Source organism: Manis javanica, chromosome 4 (assembly GCF_040802235.1).
Source record: "Manis javanica isolate MJ-LG chromosome 4, MJ_LKY, whole genome shotgun sequence".
Taxonomy (NCBI): domain Eukaryota; kingdom Metazoa; phylum Chordata; class Mammalia; order Pholidota; family Manidae; genus Manis; species Manis javanica.
The window spans coordinates 144061312-144076455 of NC_133159.1; the positions used below are offsets into that span (position 1 = coordinate 144061312).

Below are 15144 nucleotides of genomic sequence, written 5' to 3' on the forward strand. Positions count from 1 at the left end.
CTACTGTATTTTTAAGATTTAACTAAAACTGCTGAACCTTAATGATTGATACAATTTTTAAATAATCGATTTTCACTCTGAACATTGTTTTATGTCTTATGTAATTATCTGAAAAATATTTTTGAAGTGAGGCAACCAAAAACAATAAGGTTCTCTAACATGCAGAACAGTAATAAAAATGTAAACTATCAGATTGATGTCCCCCAGATAATTTCCTTGAGTATCAGGAGCTTAAAATTAATAATTCTAAAATAAACCAAAATATTTTTCTGTATTCTTTAATCTTGCTGACAGGCATTATACTGTTTGGAAGCTGCTCACTATTCTTAAAACTCATTCAGATCTTATTTTTTCCCCAAATTCAGTAGCTATAACCAACCATAGATATGTATGAGGAAAATCCATTATTCTAGAGCCATCCCTTAAATCTTTGAAGGGTATATTTTTCAGATAAAAATCAAAGATAAAAATTAATTTTAGTTGCCATTTTGCTCTCCACTCCCCAGGACTCACAAAAACACAAGATTTAAACTAAAATTTTAAATTATTATTCAGAAATATTTCAAGCTTATAGGTAAGAGTAGAATATATGATGAATATGCGTGAACCAATTGCACAGCTTTATCAGAACAGTTTTAGTTAAGCTTTGTATTTTGAGATAAATGTGTATTCACTTGTATGTAAGAAATAATACAAGGAGACCCTTTACTTAGTTTCCCCAGTGGTAACCATTTGCAGAACTATAATATCACAACTCATGTTGCCATTTTATAGCCATACTCATTTTCTTACCACTGTACACCCCCAACCTTTGGCAGTCATTAATATGTTCCCCATTTCTATAACATGATTTCAGGAATGTTACCTAAATGGAATCACTAACTTTCTACAATTGGCTTTCTTTTGCCTAGCATAATTCCCTTGAAATTCATCCAAGTTGTTGGATATATCAATATTTCATTTTTTATTGCTGAATAGTATTCCATGGTATGGATGTTCAACAGCTTGTTTAACCATTCACCCATTGAATGATATCTAGCCTGTTTCTGGTTTTGAATTATGATGTATAGAGGTTTTTGTGTGAACATAAGGCTTCGTTTCTCTGGGATAAATGCTCAGGGATACAATTGCTGAGTGGCGTGGTAGTTGAATGTGCAATTTTTAAAGAACTTGCCAGACTGTTTTCCAGAGGTTGTACCATTTTCCATTCCCAACAGCAATGTATGAGTGATCATCCAGTTTCTTTGCATCGTAGCTAGTATTTTGTGGTGATGTTATTTTTTATTTTAGCTGCTCTGATAGGTGTGTTGTGATAGCTCATTGTGATTTTTAACTTGCATTTCCCTAATGACTAATGTTGGAAGAAATTCAGAGAGCTTTACTTTGTATGAATATTTTATTGATCGAGAAACAAACTGTTCCCAAACCGGAAGACATAAAACCAAAAGTGGTTAGAAGGGTGGCTTTCAGCAGTTACAGCTCAGTTTATAAAGCATGAATAAGTACATTGTTTTGTATTGTGATTAGTTGCTAGAAACTTAACATTCCTTTTCATTGCATAAGTTTACTTGTTTGTAGCTGATTAGCTAGGAAACTGTAAGGTCATGCTGACATGAAGAAAGCTTAAGTTTGTTTTAGATCAGTCAACATTTCAAGGAAATCAGGACAGTGTGACATTTTGGTTATGTGACTGTGAACGTTTGGCCTAGGTGTAACTGCAGCCTCCATTTTGGCTTTTAACACTAATGATGCTGAAATCTTTTCATTTGCTTATTTGCCATCATTACAGTCTCTTCAGAGAAATGTCCCTTTGTGTCTTTTGTCCATTTTCTGATTGGATTTTTTTTCTTTTTGTATTTTACTGTTGAGTTTTCAGAGTTCTTTAACATTCTATATACTAAGTCCTTTGTTGGGTATGTGGTTTGCAAATATTTTCTCCGGCTTGCTGTGTTAGGCTATTCAGGCTGCTGTAACAAAATAACAGAGATTGGGTAGCTTGTAAACAGTAAGAATTTATTCTCAGAGTTTAAGAGGCTGGAAGTCCAAGACCAAGGTGCCTGTGTGGTTGGGTAAGGGACCTCTTCCAGGTCACAGACTTCTAGTGGTGTCTTCACATGGGGAAAGGGACCAGGGAGGTCTGTGGGATCTCTTCATAAAAGCACTAATCCCATTCATGAAGACTCCACCCTCCTGACCTAATCACCACACAAAGGCCCTGCCTATACTAATTGGTCAGTATGTCTGTCTTGATGCCAATACCACAGTTTTGATAACTGTAGCTTTGTAGTAAGTTTTGGAATCAGAAAGTGTGAGTCTTCCACCAGTTTCATTCTTAGTTTTCCGAGATTGTTTTGGCTATTCAGAGTTCCTTGAGCTTCCATAGGAATTTTAGATAGACTTTTCTTTTTCTGGGGAAAAAAAAAAAAAAAGGCATTGGTATTTTAATAGGGATTGCATTGAATCTGTAGATAATCTTGGGTAATACTGACATTTTAACAGTATTAAGTGTTGTAATCCTTGAATGTGGATTGTTTTTCCACTTATTGATGTCATCTTTAATTTCTTTCAGCAATGTTTTGTAGTTTTCATTGTACAAGTATTTTACCTCAAGTTAATTCCTAGGGATTTTATTCCTTTTGATGTTATTGTAAATGGAATTGTTTTTGTTCATTGAACATTTGAGATTGTTCATTGTTTATATACAGGAATGCATGATTTTGACTTTGTATCCTACTACTTTGCTGAATACCTTTATTCTAGCAGCTTCATTGTGAAGTCTTTATGATTTTCTACATCATCTGCAAACACATAATTTTACTTCTTCATTTCCAATTTAGATGACTTTTTTTCCTTTTTCTTGCCTAATTACTCTTATTTCCACTGCTATGTCAAATACAAGTGGTAAAAGAGCATTCTTGCCTTATTCCTCATATTAGAGGAAAGGGTTTCAGTCTTTCATCACTGGGGTTTGCATTTCCCTGGTAATTAGTGATGTGGAGCATCTTTTCATGTGCCCGAATTTCTTCTTTGGAGAAGTGTCTGTTCATATCCTCGACCCATTTTTTAATCAGGTTATTTGCTTCTTGGTTGTTGAGGCATGTGAGTTCTTTATATATTTTTGGTGTTAACCCCTTGTCAGATATGTCATTTACAAATATGTTCCCCCATACTGTAGGATGTGTTTTTGTTCTGTTGATGGTGTCCTTTACTGTACAGAAGCTGTTTAGTTTGATGTAGTCCCATTTGTTATTTTTCATTTTGTTTCCCTTGCTCAAGGAGATGCGTTCAGGAAAAAGTTGCTCATGTTTATATTCAAGAGATTTTTGCCTAAGATTTTCTTCTAAGAGTTTTATGGTTTCATGACTTACCTTCAGGTCTTTTGATCCATTTTGAGTTTACTTTTGTGTTTGGGGATGGACAATAATCCACTTTCATTCTCTTGCATGTAGCTGTCCAGTTTTGCCAGCACCAGTTGTTGAAGAGGCTTTCATTTTCCCATTGTATGTCCATGGCTCCTTTATTGTATATTAATTAACCATTCCTAGGAATTTTATTCCTTTTGATGTTATTGTAAATGGAATTGTTTTTGTTCATTGAACATTTGAGATTGTTCATTGTTTATATACAATGGGTTTATGTCTGGGCTCTCTATTCTGTTCCATTGGTCTATGGGTCTGTTCTTGCACCAAATTGTCTTGATTATTGTGGCTTTGTAGTAGAGCTCGAAGTTGGGGAGCATAATCCCCCCCAGCTTTAATCTTCTTTCTCAGGATTGCTTTGGCTATTCGGGGTCTTTTGTGGTTCCATATGAATTTTAGAACTTATTTTCTCTAGTTTGTTGAAGAATGCTGTTGGTATTTTGATAGGGATTGTGTGAAATCTGTAGATGGCTTTAGGCAGGACGGCCATTTTGACAATATTCTTCCTATCCATGAGCACGGAATGTGCTTCCATTTATTGGTATCTTCTTTAATTTCTCTCATGAGTGTTTTGTAGTTTTCAGTGTATGTGTCTTTCACTTCCCTCATTAGGTTTATTGCTAGGTATTTTATTCTTTTTGATGCAGTTGTAATGGAATTGTTTTCCTGATTTCTCTTTCTGTTAGTTCATCATTAGTGTATAGGAGTGCAACAGATTTCTGTGCATTCATTTTGTATCCTGCAATTTTGCTGAATTCAGATATTAGATCTAGTAGTTTTGGAGTGGATTCTTTAGGGTTTTTTATGTCCAATATCATGTCATATGCAAATAGGGACAGTTTAACTTCTTCCTTACCAATCTGGATGCCTTTTATTTCTTTGTATTGTCTGATTGCTGTGCCGAGGACATCCAGAACTGTTGAATAAAAGTGGAGATAGTGGGCATCCTTGTCTTGTTCCCAATCTTAAAGGAAAGGCTTTCAGCTTTTCTCTGTTAAGTATGATATTGGGTGTGGGTTTGTCATATATGGCCTTTATTATATTGAGGTACTTGCCCTCTATACCCATTTTGTTGAGAGTTTTTATCATGAATGGATGTTGAATGTTGTTGAATGCTTTTTTGACATCTATGGAGATGATCATATGGTTTTGTCCTTTTTGTTGATGTGGTGGATGATGTTGATGGATTTTCTAATATCATACCATCCTTGCATCCCTGGAATAAATCCTACTTGACCATGATGGATGGTCTTTTTGATGTATTTTTGAATTTGGTTTGCTAATTTTTTTTGAGTATTTTTGCATCTATGTTCATCAGGGATATTGGTCTGTAATTTTCTTTTTTTGTGGTGTCTTTGCCTGATTTTGGTATTAGGGTGATGCTGGCCTCATAGAATGAATTTGGAAGTATTCCTTCCTCTTCTACTTTTTGGAAAACTTTAAGGAGGATGGGTATTAGGTCTTCCCTAAATGTTTGATAAAATTCAGCGGTGAAACCATCTGGTCCAGGGATTTTTTTCTTAGGTAGTTTTTTGATTACCAATTCAATTTCTTTACTGGTAATTGATCTATTCAGATTTTCTGTGTCTTCCTGGGTCAGCCTTGGAGGGTTGTATTTTTCTAGAAAGTTGTCCATTTCTTCTAGGTTATCCAGTTTGTTGTTATATTATTTTTTCATAGTACTCTCTAATAATTCTTTGTATTTCTGTGGTGTCTGTCATGATTTTTGCTTTCTTATTTCTGATTCTATTTATGTATATAGACTCTTTTTTTTCCTTGATATGTCTGGCTAGGGGTTTATCTATTTTGTTTATTTTCTTGAAAAACCAGCTCTTGCTTTCATTGATTCTTTCTATTGTTTTATTCTTCTCAATTTTATTTATTTCTGCTCTAATCTTTATTATGTCCCTCCTTCTACTGACTTTGGGCCTCATTTGTTCTTCCTTTTCTAGTTTCATTAATTGTGAGTTTAGACTGTTTGTTTGGGATTGTTCTTCTTTCCTTAGGTAGGCCTGTATTGCAATATATTTCCCTCTTAGCATGGCCTTCACTGCATCCCACAGATTTTACGGTGTTGAATTATTGTTGTCATTTGTCCCCATATATTGCTTGATCTCTGTTTTTATTTGGTCATTGATCCATTGATTATTTAGGAGCATATTATTAAGCCTCCATGTGTTTGTGGCCTTTTTTGTTTTCTTTGTGTAATTTATTTATAGTTTCATACCTTTCTGATCTGAGAAGCTGGTTGGTACAATTTCAGTGTTTTTGAATTTACTGAGGCTCTTTTTGTGGCCTAGTTTATGATCTATTCTTGAAAATGTTCCATGTGCACTTGAGAAGAATGTGTATCCTGTTGCTTTTGGATGGAGTGTTCTGTAGATGTCTGTTAGGTCTATCTGTTCTAATACATTGTTCAGTGCCTCTGTCTCTTTACTTATTTTCTGTCTGGTGGATCTGTCCTTTGGAGTGAGTGGTATGTAGAAGTCTCCTAAAATGAATGCATTGCATTCTATTTCCCCCTTTAATTCTGCTAGTATTTGTTTCACATATGTAGGTGATCCTATATTGGCTACATAGATATTTATAATAGTTATATCCTCTTGTTGGACTGACCCCTTTATCATTATGTATTGTCCTTCTTTATCTCTTGTTACTTTCTTTGTTTTGAAGTCTATTTTGTCTGATACAAGTACTGCAGCTCTTGCTTTTTTCTCCCTATTAGTTGCATGAAATGTCTTTTCCATCCCTTTACTTTCAGTCTGTGTATATCTTTGGGTTTAAACTGAGTGTCTTGTAGGCAGCATATAGATGGGTCTTGTATTTTTATTCATTCAGTGACTCTATGTCTTTTGATTGGTGCATTCAGATCATTTACATTTAGGGTGATTATCGATAGGTATGTACTTATTGCCATTGCAGGCTTTAGATCTGTGGTTACCAAAGGTTCAAGGGTCATTCCCTTACTATCTAACAGTCTAATGTAACTCACTTCATAGGATCATCATTGTTTTTGAGTGTTTCCTATTTTGTCATCAGTTTTATTTCTGAGCAGTATAATAGCTGCTATTTATTTAATCACGTGTGCTAGACAGTGTTCTAGGTACTTTACACATACTATTTCTAGACCTTAAAACAATCCTCCACTGTTTCAGTGAGGTACACTTTTTTTTAAAGGGTTAGAGCAAGGGAGTGTTTTTGATAATTTCCAAAAGGAATGCTTTTATTTGAAGGAAACTCCCACATGGTTTCTTTAACACACTGTTAGATTAAACTCAAGATTTTGATCTTGTTAAAAAAACTTTATTAAAACAGGGATTGATGAAAATATGAATATATGAAATCCAGTGGTATCAATACAGTCTTCACCTTAAAGTGATTTAACTTTTGGTAGTTTACATTAATCAATTTCATATAAGTAGAGGAGTTAAGCTTTACTACAAACAGCTCTTTCATCCATGATAACTGGAAATAGCCTTCCTGTAGTAGTAGACTAAGCAGTGTGGACAACTAAAGTAGCTGGATGAATATTTTCTCTTAAAATATACTTGATTCAATATGTACAAGAGCCAAAATATGAGATTGTTTCTCCAAGGAACTTTTTCCCTTTCTGCACCTAAAGATCTTCGTATAGGTGTGCCAGAAAAGAGAGAAAGAAAAGTCTGGAAAGACACACATGCAGACTCAGACAAAGGCAAAAGACAAGGCTATAATTTTTACTTTGTAGAGGTAGGAATAAAGTAATCTCACTTTCTTCTGAATCTCTTTCGTACTTGAGAAGACTATTTAATCAGTTATCGGAAATTGCTCTCCCCAAAAAGATGTAAACTCTTGATGCTTTTAAATACAAGGTATTGAAGATTGCTGAGCCAAGATCTGGGAGAAAACAAGACCCCAGAGAAGAAAGCCACTCAGAGCTGCCTTTTTTTCTGTAGAGCATTTTCCAATATTGGAAAAGTAGCTGTAAAATTGTCACTTTGGGGATGGAGTAAAGAGTATATAGAAAGCAAAGCTGTGTGCCTTCCAGGAGTTCCCACTTTGAGCTGGGAACCCAAAGGTCCATACCCACAGAGTGAGGATACAGTGGAAGTAAACCCCTTCTCAGGACTTGAGGCTAATTTCCCATTATTTGATGGTCCTGGGAAACTCAAGTCTTGACTTTGGATTAAAGTGTTCTAAACTTGTAATGTCCTTAAGCACATGGCAAAAGGCTTCTAAGAAAACCCTCTCTGGAGAATATGCCTTTCCTTAAACATCGAAATATTCTTATCAGTAACTTTTCAAACACAGCATTCAGTGCACAAAGACAGCCAGCTATACATGGAACCAAAACAGCATGAATGAGAATCAGCAGACATGTAGACAACAGAAACAAAAATCACAAAAACATGAGTTATGGAATTGGCAGATAAGACTGTGGATCAGATATATTTTCTATGACCTAAGAAGTGCAAGTTGAGGTGGAAAATTTTGGAAGGGAACTTGAAATTATAAAAAATGACAGCAGATTCGAGAAAAAAATAGAAATTTCAGAATTGAAAAATGTTAACCAAAAGAACTCTCTGAATGAGTTTAATAGATTAGAAATGGCTGAAGAAAGAATTGGTGAGTTATACATAAGTCAGGAGAAACTGTCCAGAAATAGTATAATAAGATGAGAAGATAGAAAGTACATGAAAGACTTTGAAGATACAATGAGAAGGTCCAACATGTATTTAGTTGGAGTCCTTGAAGGGAAGGAGGGAGAGAATAAGTCAGAAGAGATAATGGCTGGGAAGTTTTCAGAATTGTTGGAAGACACGGATCCACAGAGTCAGGAGGCCTAATAAATCCAAGCAGGATTGTATAATCTATCTATTGCTGTAAAACGTCACCCCAAAATTTAGTGGCTTAACACAGCAATATACATCTCACAGTTCCTGTGAGTCAGGAATTAGGGAGTAGCTTTAGCTAGATGGTGCTGGCTTGGACTCTCTGTCATGAGGTTTCAGTCAGGATATTGACTAGAGTTGGATTTATTTAAAGGCTTTACTCTCGGGCCAGAGAATCTGCTTCCAAAATGTCCCACTCAAATGGTTGATAATTCAGTACTGGCTTTGGCAGGAGACCTCACATCTTAAATGGACAATATTGGGACTATATTGGGACTATGGTACAAGGGTTTGAATACCAGGCAATGAGAATAAGTTAATATAATCCTCACATCCAGACATAAAAAGAAACTGCAGAAACCAAAGACAAAGGGAAAATCTCATAAGTAGTCAAAGGGAAAAGTGGAATAGTGTTTCTGCTTCTATAGTGTTTCCACTTAACAGTGCCAAAAGACATTGGAATAGTGTTTTCAGTGAACTAACAAATAACTTTCAACCTCCAAGAGTAAAGGTTTATTAAAAAATTAAGCCATTTTTTGTGACAAAATCTGAATGACTTTAAACAAATGAAATAAGTGAAGTAAAGGCAGACCTTAGGCAAAAGGAAAAATAGTTTCAGATGGGAAGTTAGACGCAGGAAAAAAGGAAGAACAATGAGAAACGTGGGTGAATCTGAATGAACACTGTATAAAACAATAACAATGAGGATTTTTAAAATAGAGAATTAAAACACCTTGTAATATAGGATATAACTTGGAAGGACTAGTAACAGGTGAGTTAAGATCTAAGATCCCTGCATTCTGTGAAAGAAAGTTAAAGACACTGATTAACATTAGACTTTGGTAAGTTAAGAATATATGTTGTAATTTCAAGGGTAACCTTAACAGGTTATATAAATGCTTATAAAACAAACAGGTGAAAAAAACAATCAACCAGAAAAAGTAAAGAAGGGAAGAAAAACAGAAAAGGTGGGACAAATCACAGAACAAATAGTTTTATACCCAAAAATATCAATTATTACATTAAATGTTAATGATCTAAAGGATCAATTTCAAAGGCAAAATTCTAGATATATGATGTTTACAAGGGACACGTTTAAAACATAAGAATACAGGAAAGTTTGAACAAATGAAAGAAGATACAAATACTAAAAACAACCCCCAAAGCTATTGTAGCTAAAGGTAAAATCAGACAAAATATATTTTAAGGTAAAAAGCCTTAAAAGCCTAGAGATAAGGAAGGTCTCTTTATCATAATGAGGTTAAATTCACCAGAAAGATATAACAGTTCCAAATTCATATGTACCTAATAACCTGACCTCAAAATGTGTTAGAAACCAATAGGATAACAAGAAAAAATAGACAAATCCACAGTCAGTAAAAATACAGGTTTAAACAACTTTCTTAACAACCTTGCCTACTGAATAATAGGACACTGTTCCCAATAACTGCAAAATACACTATTTTCTTAAGCAAACATGGAATATTTATTAAAATTGACTATATACTGGGCCATAACAAATCTCAAGAAACTTCAAGGATTTCAAATAGCAGGAGTCCTCATAAGACTGGACTGTGTTTGGATCATCCATTTGAGATTTGTAATCAAGAACTTAAAGTGAGTCCCCAAGGTTCTTCTCTCCCGCAAGTGATTTGGGTGTAAGGATAAAAGAAAGTGATTATTTGACCCTAACCAGAGATGAAATTTTCCAAGAGACCAATCAGGGATGTTAGAGGTAAGGGAGTTGAGGTTGTTTATAATGGCAGTTAATATTGAATCATGGAATCTAAGCTGAGCAAAAGGAATAGTGAGGATATGATGAGGATGATGGATAATCGGAGAAGTGGTAAGATTAATGGATGGGAGGTATTAATAAGATAAGAGAATTGCTGGAATACATGAGTTAGAAGGATAGAAGGTGGTGGTCAAGTGCTGGGATCCTTAAAGTCAAGATTTTGGAGGTGATGCAGTCACTGGGGCTGATGATCAAGGATCTGACTCTGGAATGGGAAGTTGGAATGGTGGTGAAGAGGTCAAAGACCTGAAAAGTCTTATTGACATCATCAACAGCAGTTAAGAAGTAGAATGGAAGATAGGAAAGTTCTGAAGACTATTGCTGAAAAGTAAGAGAGTTGAGGGTCCATAAATGACATAAACAAGGTAGCATAGTAAATGAAATTTGATAGCAAGAAATTAAAATGTATTCAGGTTTTTGAAGGAAGAGAAAGGTTTAGAAGAAGTTAAGAGGAAAAGTCCCCATCTACAGGAAATGCGGAAGAGAAGCAGCAATCTCCAAATGCAAGGGCTTCCAGGGACAGCCAGGTTTCAGTTAGGGCACAGAAGGGGCACCTTTCAGGGAAAAGGTTGAAGAGTTGAAGAATTTCCACTCAGTAAAAATTAGCCATTATCATTGTAATATCCTCATAATTAATATTAGGTTTTGTGGTTAGGTTGTATAATTGTAATATTCATACTTTGGGACACTTCTGTAAACGTTGTATTGATGTATTATTTATTATTGATTTTATCTTATTTTTTGTAAAAGTTTGGATATCAGATATAAAGAATTTCAAAATATTTATTATCTTATACATATTGGAAAAGTATGTTTAACTTTATTTGTGGAATAACTGCCATATGCCAGGTGCTTATCTGTTGCTGGACATAGAAAGACCTCAAAGAATAATGAGTAGTCAGCCTACCAGAATATAATTTGTGTGCGCGTGTGTCCTCCCTTAATGCAGACACCCTCAGACTATTAGCAGTGATCACCTCTAAGACAGTGAAGGAAATGCAAGAGGCAAGATACTAAGGGGAGCTTTCTATTTTTAGCCTATGTTCTTTGAATCGTTTATTAACTGCATTTTATAGTTCATTAATAAAAAATGTTAAGAAGGAATTTCTGGAAGTTACAGTTTTCTTTGTAATAGCTAAAAGGAGAAATTGTGTTTTTTAAGCCTTTGTGTGTTTCTTCTAGGCAGGGATACCAATGGGACCACTGCCTGCAGCGGGAATGCCATACCTGGGACAGGCACCATTCCTAGGAATGCGTCCTCCAGGCCCACAATACACTCCAGACATGCAGAAGCAGTTTGCTGAAGAGCAACAGTAAGAGACCTCAGGATTCAAGGATAAATATATGAAAGCAGTTATTTAAAAAATTGCCAAATGTTCTCTAGTGCAAATTTGAGGCCAAAGCAGTCGCTTTGCCTTTAAAATTCTTTAAAATACTTTTATTATAAATTTAAAGCCAAAAGGGACTTCAGAGATCTTCTAATTTAACCTTCTAATTTTATATCTAAGGGAAGTGAAGTCCAGAGAAATGAAGTGACTTGTCAGTCCAGGTTACAGTTACTAGCAAAGCCTGGGCCCAGGTACAGGCCTCCTGATTCCCAGAGCACTGCTCTTACTCCCTATGACACTGCCTTCCCAAGTGGAAGTTTCTTTTCCATATGCAGAGCAAACAGTGGTTTTGTCCACTGCTTTGTCTGCTTTGTGTGATGACTTTTGAATGCAAAAGGTTGTCTCCTCACTTTGCAAACTAGATGGGAAATACATTTACATCTATAATATAAGTAACTCACATTTTAGACTCATATATTTTGAAATTAATATAGTGGGGAAATAGGGTTGTCATAAGAAAATTAGATATAATTATCAGTGAGGTTTTTAGTTACAGGAATGTAAGATGGTATTATTGAAACTGTCAGAAATATGACTGTAACAAAGTTGATAATCCCTTAAGCTGGTTCTTTACTAGATTGTTTTTCTCCAGAAAGCGATTTGAACAGCAACAAAAGCTCTTAGAAGAAGAAAGAAAAAGACGCCAGTTTGAAGAGCAGAAGCAAAAGCTCAGACTTCTGAGTAGTGTGAAGCCCAAGGTAATATATTCCACCACCATCCACCACCACCTACACACACCCTGCAGGTGCCTCTTCTCGCTCATTCAGTGGATTCTACCACTTAGGCACCAGCCCAAGCTGAGGCTGTGGTTGATTGCTTTTGGTTTATCTAAGTCCAAAATGGAAGGATATGTTTTCCCTTTCTGTAAAAACACTCTGTGGTTGAGGAGAACAGGATATCAGCCATTATCTTCTTCTCAATTCTTTTTTACTACCATTGGAATATTTGTGATCTTGTCTAGAGAAGCAATTAATTAATACAGGATATTTGATATCTAATGAGCTGATCCTAAAGTATTTATAAATTTGCCTTTTAATATTTTGTGTTCTATGGAGTGTCACTTTATGCCTTTGTTTTATACACTTATCAGTGTTTTTCTGACTTGGAGAATTCAGTATCAGAAGTATGTGGTTAAACTATTGGAAATAAACTAATATCTGTGCTTTTGTTTTAATTTGGGAGGATTTAGGATGAAGTAAGAAATAAGTGAAGAAATACACACACATTTATTGTCTCTTAGACAGGAGAGAAGAGCAGAGATGATGCTCTGGAGGCCATAAAAGGAAATTTAGATGGATTTTCCAGAGATGCTAAGATGCACCCTGCTCCAGCATCACACCCTAAGAAACCAGGTAGTTTTAATTTTGGAATTTTATTTCGTTGGAAGGTGATTTACAGTCCCTGTGTGCTTAATTGACCATTGTGTGTGTGAAGAGTCAGTGTTGACCTCTTCCTTCAAGCTGAGTACAGATTTGGATGTTTTATAATTTACAGTAGGTTAAGAGCTCTGGTCTTGGGAGGAAAAATCCTCTTTGTCTTTTAGGAAATGTCAGTGTGACAAGTTCACTTATAAATCTATGTAAATGAGTAAGTTAATGTGAGTAAAGTCTATTCACTCCAAGCATATGTAATAAAAGAGTTTACCATTTCCCATTGTTTTAAAATAATTTGACTTTATGAACTAGTTCAGATGTTAGTCAATGAAATTAAACTTAAAAATTTTTTAGTGTCTCCTATTAAACTTATGAGTTATTTTGTTCCTCATGAAATTTTAGTTTCTTTAATAGATTTCTTTGTAGTTCTGTTATCACTTATTATTGATACATTTTTAAAAGTGCCTATTTAGAACAAGATAGATGGATTTTTTTTGCATGTGTTTTGAACATTTTGTAGTTGAAAATGTCTTTACCTAGCTGTTACCACATCCTTTTTTTTAATTTGTTATTTTTATTCTGTTAATTTCAAGAAATACCATAATGAAACAATGTTTATAAATCATTCTGCCAACCAAGCACTGTTTTCTGCTGGCATGCATTCCACTGATAAATTTTATTGTAAACCCTTATTGTACTGTTCATGAGTGCTATCAGGAGGGAATAATCTAATATTGGCATAGTAACCAGTTCTTGACTTCCTGGGACAGCTCTGACTCTGTCCTGATAATTTCACTTGTTAGATTATAAACTGAAATTCTCATTCCAAAAGTGTGCCCCTAAGTAAAATATACACCAAGATTGAAAAGGGAATGGGTATTAGCAATCAGATTGAGTTTAGAAAGGAAAACATACCTAAAAATGAAAATAATAAGCTGGAAAAGTAGTCAAGTAATTTATGAATAGACATTGGAATCCTAAAACTAGATGCAGCATGAAACTTAAAGAAGGAAGAAGAAGACAGAGGAATTGTCATTATTAGGTGAAACACTGTTCTATCCATATTGAATGCTTGTTTTGGATAACTTGGTGTAGTTTAGTAACTTTATTGTTAAATAATAAATTGGTGTTTTGATGTGCAAATAATCTCATGAGTTCAGTCAGCATGCATGCAGTTAGTTGTTTCTTGTTAACTGCTTCATGCTTAGCCAGGAGTTTCTATAGCCCAAGGAGTTTCTATAGCTTCTCCAGTTAAGGTCTTAAATCTAGGACTAATGTACATAAAAAGAGTTTCCAGCTTTTTAACCACCAAAGGCATCTTTTAATTCCCCCCACCAAAAGAGTATCTTAAAATATTGATATACAAACTTTATCATATAACTTTTTTACTACTTACTAATCATAAATATAGGTGTGAGAGTTTTTAAGCCAAAATATATACCACATAGAATTGAAATAATTCCAGTGAAATGCAGAGAAACATTGGTTTAACTTTGCAGTCTTATTGCTAGCAAACAGTCTGGGTCCATTTAAAAAATATTCATTGTAGCTCTCTATTTTCCATTACTACTGTTTCTATGAGCACTGGTCTGAGAACCCAAATTGAGAACTTAAATCCCATTCTCAGTAACCATTATTGGGAGGATTGGAATTTATTATGGCATGGTTTTTTCTTTTTTCACAGAATGAGTTTGGAAGTATTCCCTCCTCTTCTATTTTTAGGAAAACTTTAAGGAGAATGGGTATTATGTCTTCTGTAAATGTCTGATAAAATTGAGCAGGTGAATCCATCTGGCCCAGGAGTTTTGCTCTTGGGTAGTTTTTTGATTACCGATTCAATTTCTTTGCTGGCAGTTGGTCTGTTTAGATTTTCTTTTTCTTCCTTGGTCAGTCTTGGAAGGTTGTATTTTTCTAGGAAGTTGTCCGTTTCTTCTAGGTTTTCCAGCTTGTTAGCATATAGATTTTCATAGTATTCTCTAATAATTTTTTGTATTTCTGTGGGGTCTGTCGTGATTTTTCCTTTCTCATTTCTGATTCTGTTGATGTGTGTAGATTCTCTTTTTCTCTTAATAAGTCTGGCTAGGGGCTTATCTATTTTGTTTATTTTCTCAAGGAACCAGTGCTTAGTTTCATTGATTTTCTCTATTGTTTTATTCTCAATTTTATTTATTTCTTCTCTGATCTTTATTATGTCCCTCCTTCTGATGACTTTGGGCCTCATTTGTTCCCAGTTTCAATAATTGTGACTTTAGACTATTCATTTGGGATTATTCTTCCTTCTTTAAATAGGCCTGGATT

At 34.8% G+C, this 15144-nt stretch overlaps 1 protein-coding gene across 19 annotated transcripts in view; it reads left to right on the top strand.

Moving 5' to 3' along the window:
• The window catches only part of SYNRG (synergin gamma), a 107539-nt gene that overhangs the window by 18757 nt on the left and 73638 nt on the right, over nt 1-15144 (top strand). For 18 of the 19 annotated variants that reach the window (XR_005063627.2, XM_037027032.2, XM_037027030.2 and 15 more), the window contains exons 4-6: nt 11268-11398; nt 12066-12171; nt 12714-12825. Coding sequence is in view for 18 of the 19 variants with exons in the window: in XM_037027032.2 (XP_036882927.1) it covers nt 11268-11398; nt 12066-12171; nt 12714-12825 (349 nt within the window). In the remaining variant the exon portion in view is untranslated. Of the gene's footprint in view, nt 1-11267; nt 11399-12065; nt 12172-12662; nt 12826-15144 lie in introns of those variants that run through there. The other variant, XM_073235265.1, reaches the window with a different exon arrangement.